The sequence below is a fragment of the Xenopus laevis genome, chromosome 7L (genome assembly GCF_017654675.1).
Source record: "Xenopus laevis strain J_2021 chromosome 7L, Xenopus_laevis_v10.1, whole genome shotgun sequence".
Taxonomy (NCBI): Eukaryota; Metazoa; Chordata; class Amphibia; order Anura; family Pipidae; genus Xenopus; species Xenopus laevis.
The window spans coordinates 85,540,722-85,546,721 of record NC_054383.1 but is presented as its reverse complement, the minus strand read 5'-3'; the positions used below and the strand labels follow the sequence as shown (position 1 = coordinate 85,546,721).

The 6,000-nt window shown below is 34.2% G+C and overlaps 1 protein-coding gene across 2 annotated transcripts in view; it reads left to right on the top strand.

Annotated features, from left to right (window-relative positions):
• The first annotated feature begins 410 nt into the window (after positions 1-410).
• pou2af1.L (POU class 2 homeobox associating factor 1 L homeolog) overlaps positions 411-6,000 on the top strand; it is a 46,539-nt gene continuing 40,949 nt past the window's right edge. Inside the window, exon 1 of one of the 2 annotated variants that reach the window (XM_041568561.1) lies at positions 411-802. In XM_041568561.1, coding sequence (XP_041424495.1) covers positions 787-802 — 16 coding nt within the window. In that variant the 5' untranslated portion in view covers positions 411-786. The remainder of the gene's footprint in view (positions 803-6,000) is intronic. The other variant, XM_041568559.1, reaches the window with a different exon arrangement.

Sequence of the window (6,000 nt, the reverse complement as noted above, 5' to 3'; positions counted from 1 at the left end):
TTACAGATATATAACTTATTCTGTATTTCTCAAGTCACAGGCATTCTTAATAATCACCTCCTTACCTTTATTGCCCTTTAAGATATAGCATATATGTGTCAGTTTAAAAAAAAACTTTTTAACAGCAGTTCTTGTTGAAAAAAATTATATTTTTTGAAATTCAGTGGTGCTTAAAGAACGTGCAGGTGCTTCCTTCCAGCAGTGTCCCTAGGGACCGGGTCTCTTCTTATGAAAAAGACAAAACAATATTTAAAAAAAACAAGAATGAACAGAGGTAATTTGAAATGAGTTCTGCAGTTTACATATATTTAAAATCCATTATTCAGTTTACATAAATTGTATTTTTATTCACTGCCCAACACTCTTTCTAATTGGTAAGTAACAAACAATCTCAGAGTCTTGTCGATACTGAATCATTAAATAAATGGAATTTGACTTTAAATACTATTTAGGGTATATATACAGTAAGTATATACAGGCAATATGTCATTAGTATGTATATCTGTAGCTAGCATTAGAGATAAAGATATAATCACTACATTGAGTTCACATTGAGATGCACACTTGTATGTGCCTGAGTTTTGCTTCGCTAGGCTTCTTGTGGTCAGAATAGGTGATGATGTCATCTACGTATTGGGCACTTGGAGCTTATAAAACCTGAAGGAAACATCCTCTCATTTACTTGTCACACTCCCATCAAAGGTGAAAAACTCTCTAACTGTGAGACTTCAAACAGTCAAACTGTCTTCTTCTAAGAAGAGAAACTGCAACCTTCTATCACAGAACATGCACTGGCAAAAATGTAAGTCATCTTCTTTTAGCATTTTAAATAATAGTATTCAATCGACATAAGGATTGCATCTAACTACAATGGCATGCATATTACTACAACAAGCAGAATTATATTATCAAAATATTTTTTCTGGATTACTTAAACTAATCATAATGCAAGCTGTATGCAAAAAGGTACTTTAATACATATTATTCTCATTGCATATAAGAATATGGTTTTTTGTGTGAAATAGCTTCCGTTTTACAATAAATGCATTAAAAATTATGTCACAGACAAATTGGGTCGCGATAATATTTTCAAGCCCGTTTCTTTTATCATGCAATGAGTTTCAAGGTACAGGTTTGAGAAGTATGCTTTGTAGTTTGTGGTTTGTGGGGCACCAACAGGAAAATGGAGTAGCAAATTACATTATATTAGGCTTTGTCTGACTTATTAGTCAGTCGACCTTTCTCTTTCCACAATAAATGTCTTCTAGGGTTGAGTGTGTGACATCTGATACTGAGAGGAAATGTTGCTTTATTTCATAAAATTAAACTTACCAGCTATTGCTCACAGTACGTTACTTTTTAAAGTCACAGAAAGCCTACACATTTCAATGCCACATGTAATAGGACTATATGAAACACACAGCAGTCCTCATGCATTTAGGTTCACTCCCTATAGCCTACATTTGTTTCCCTAATGCATATTATTGAGTTACATCATTGGCTGTTCCCATACCTTTCTCCTAACACTGATCACATATATACACATGTGCAGACAGTAAAATCTTGTACTTTTTTAAAAGGCATGGCACAAATGCAAATATTGAATACAAAGCACTGTTGCTTCTTTGTAAGGTGGAAATATGCTCCCCCAAGATGGTCAGGAGGGATTATGGAAAATAAATCAGAGGCGAAACAATATTATTGGGTTTATTTTATATTTTTTGTAGACGAAACAATATTATTGGGTTTATTTTATATTTTTTGTAGACTCAAAGTATGGTGATCCAAATTACAGAAAGATCCCTTATCAGGAAAACCCCAGGTCCTGAGCATTCTGGATAACAGGTCCCATACCAAAATGTTCACAATAGTAGAGGACAATAAACAAAAATAATGGAATTGTACGTCTGTATTCCTTGTATTGACTCAAGTTTAATCATCAGAGGTATAAGGGGCCAGGGCACTAGTAAATATTCATGGCCCCATTCTGATGTTAATGTTCATTTCATCTGACAACCTGACCAAAACTGCTGTTGTTTCTGTTCATCTTTCTCATCTGCCAGTGTACTAATCACCCACAAGATACTTTGGACAGATTTGGATAGGTCAACAGGATCACAGGATGGTGTGTTAATAACCAGGCCCAAAGCTATTTTACTTTCATATTCCATCATTTAATATGGTCTAAATTGGCCAAATTTCTGAACCAGATCTGTCCTCTGTCTTCCTCTTCCACTGATGACTGGCAATTTCAAACAATGCACACACACATGACATTATTTTGATTATAAGGCAACGCTGAAGTAATTTTAACATTATGCTATTTTTCAAATGTTTTGCTCATAATCCAGTACTTCCTCATCAACTGACAGATCAAATGTGTGCTCAGTGGACTGGAAGACCAGCAATATTATGAATGATATGCACAGTTGCTCTTCCTAAGTTTGCACATCTGTTTACAGATGATATTTTGATATTTTTATGCGGAATGAATAAAGTTTCCACTGTAATAATGCTTAATCCCTTCAGGGGACACCCTTACCCCCAGTACTGGTCATCCTTAGCACAAATGGTTATATACAAAGCGAGACCATCAAATATCCTGCAGTAACTGATTACTCTTTATATGTGTAATTGTACATATTGGCCACATCAATTTATTATGTAAAAGGTATTAGTAAACAAACTCCTAACCATTTAATCCAAGTTTCAGACTGAAATTCTTTTCAGCAATTTAAAGTACATTCAGATGGACTAACCTTATCCAGAAACATTGCTGGTACTTAGGTGCGTTGCTTTGTTAATTTGGTTTTCATCCACATATTACTAGAACTAGAACAACTCAATATAAAATTAGACATAACACTAACTAGCAACTGAGGATTCCTGTTCTGGGCACTGCTCCCCCCCCTGACGTAATTTGCAATGTATTGTTATAATATTCTGTTGGGCAGGGGTCCTCACCTTTCTTCTTCAGGAGCTACAGTCCAATGTAGAAAGATTTAGGGAGAAATACAAGCATGATAAAAGTTCCTGGAGGGTGCCAAATAAGGGATGTGATTGGCTATTTGGTAGCCTTTGTGTCATCCTATAAGTGGCTCTGTTTTGACGTACATCATGTTTTTATTCAACCAAAACTTTCCAGAAATCAAAAAATAAGCACATGCTTTAAGTCCACTGGGTGCAACATCCAACAACTATTGTCTGAAATTATCAATACAAATTCAAAACATAATGATGAGCAGCAATGTCTTCTTCAGAACAATAAAAAAATAAATCTCTTGACCACCTATATCATGGTAATGCACCCATCTTAGTGTTATTATGGGAGCTAAAAGGAGCTAACAAGCGCTCCACTATAAAATCACTGCAACTTTAGCCATCTCAGACAGAAGTATTTGCATATCCCTTGCTATACTGTACATATTAAAATATAGGTACAGAATCCTACATACATTTTAGTATAAGTACTGTATATTACTTACTATATATTACTAATATATTTATACATCTTTTTTATCTATATGCAATTGTAGCAGGATCTTTCTTCTGTCTGATGACTTTTCAGAAAGTATGGATTAATATATTTTGTTTTCTTAAACTTACTTGTAGGCCCTTAGTATAAATAAGAGGTGTTTTATTATTTGTTGTGAATTTATCCCTATAACTGGGATGCTTGGCGTCTTATACAGATGAAAAGTAACTATTAGGATCATGATCAAAAGTTACTGCATGGAAAAATACAGTAGCACCCACAGTTTTGCAACATTACACCTCATCTTACTAGTCCAAGTACCACTCAGACACAGTGCAACTTGATATGGTCACACTCACACAACAGAACATCTTCTTTGTTGTCCATATACCTATGGATTCCAGGACTGCTTTACCACTCAGGGAGATCTATTACATCTGGGGCCCATTTATTAAACCTCAAAAAAAAAGGGAAAAGTAAATTTTTTAAAGATTTATTATACCCCAAGGCTGATAAAAATAATAAAATACTCCATCTCAAACCTGTTGAGGTCATGTAGAATTTAATGGTAGACTTTGTTTTCATAAAAAGAATTAGATAAATCCAGTTTTACTAAATAATCCCGTTAGACTCCTTTGTGGAACTCAATGGAGAACTAAACCACCAATAAGAAAAGCCCCATCTACTACCCTAAATAGTCCCCCCTCCCTGCTTCCTCCCCACATAGTTCATTATTCCATAAAATGTCCCTGAACAGTAAGCTCACTTATTTATACAGAGTATCGCAGCGGAGCTCATGGACGCCATCTTCTGTATCTTCGATCTTCTGTAGGGAACTGTCGTATTTGGAGCATGCACAGTTGGAGCTGTCCATATTAGTAAGAACTGCACATGGCCACAAAATCTGTCAATTGCCAAAGGAAAAGAAGAGGATCCAATGAAGACCGAAGATCTGTCTTTTTTTTTTTTAGTTTCTTTTATATTCGAATTTTTTAAATAACTTTTCATGCCATTTGTGGTCTCAGAGAAATAGACTTTAATCATAGTTTTAAAAACCTCAAAAACATGTCCCATGGGGTCAATTTACTAACATTTGGATTTTTTTCAAAATTGTTGTTTTTTGATTCCTCTATAACTCTAAAAATTCAAGATTTATTAAAAATTCAAGTTTTTTGAGGGTAGTTTCACAAAAACTAGATTTAAAAAACCAGATTTATTATGCCCGAAGCTGCAAAAAGCCTGAATCCGAAAATACTCCAGTTAAAACCTGTTGTGTCATGTAGAAGTCAATGGTAGAGAATTTTTATATATATATATATATATATATATATATATATATATATATATATATATATATATATATATATATATATATATATATATATATATATATTTTTTTTTTTTTTTTTTTTTCAATTCCTAAATATTGCAAACTCTTCATAAAGTTCCAAAAATAAATGACATTGGTTTGTCTCAAAATAGGCTTAATTTCAGATTCACAGTATATAATTTCTTCCCTATCACATTCACTATGGTCAGTTTTCTTAGAAGTCAATTATCCTGGTCAGTTTTCTTAGAAGTCAATTATCCTGCTGTATGGTTTGATGTGTGGAAAGAAACCAAATTAGCCAGAGAAAAGGCAAACAAGGACGGGAGGGAAATACAAACTGTATCTAGCTGTAATCCCATCTAGGACCTCAGCAGTGCTACCACTGTGTTCTTTTACCCACTAATACATAGAAAGTAAAGGAAGATGATATACATTTTCAGCTAATTTTAACATGAATTGTAAAGACGTATTTTGCTTGTGATACCCTCATTACATTTAAAAAAAAAAAAAGAGCAAACACACTTGCAAGACTTCAGGTTCCATATTAATGTTTCATCATTCTGTGTGCCATATGATGGGTCTTAGGACCATTAAAATTGTGGGATGCCAATTTTGTAGAGATAAGGACATCTTTGCTGCCTATGGTTTTCACAATGGCCTTGCCTTCAGGCTAGAATAAAAGTTAGATATAAAAAATAGGGCTGTTTTGCCATCAAAACACTGAATTAACATAACAATACCTTGGGTCACTTTAGGAGGGGAGAAATATATGATTGAATACAGCATTGCTTGCATTCAGTAATCCATTCATGACCAGGTGGGGGAGGCAATAGGCATTTCTCCATCCCTACCCCCTTCACTGTCACCTACCTGGTCCTTAACTTGTGCATCATTTAGATGTTCAGCATCAAGAGCTTGATTTTTTAACCCAGACAGATGTGCTCCCTGAATGAGCTCCAAGGGTCTTTGTACACTATCCCCACAATGCTTTTTACAGAGGAAAACACAGTTGAGTAAAAGTACTATACAAGTATTATTTGCATATATTTGAAATTATGGTAAATGGCAATTATGTATATCAGGTTTCCAGATAATTAATACCATGCCTGTTTATAGTTACATTCAATAATTTTAAGTTGAGTTGAGGAATTTTACATCTGAGTCACTATAATCTGCCCACAAAGTCCTTAGTCAT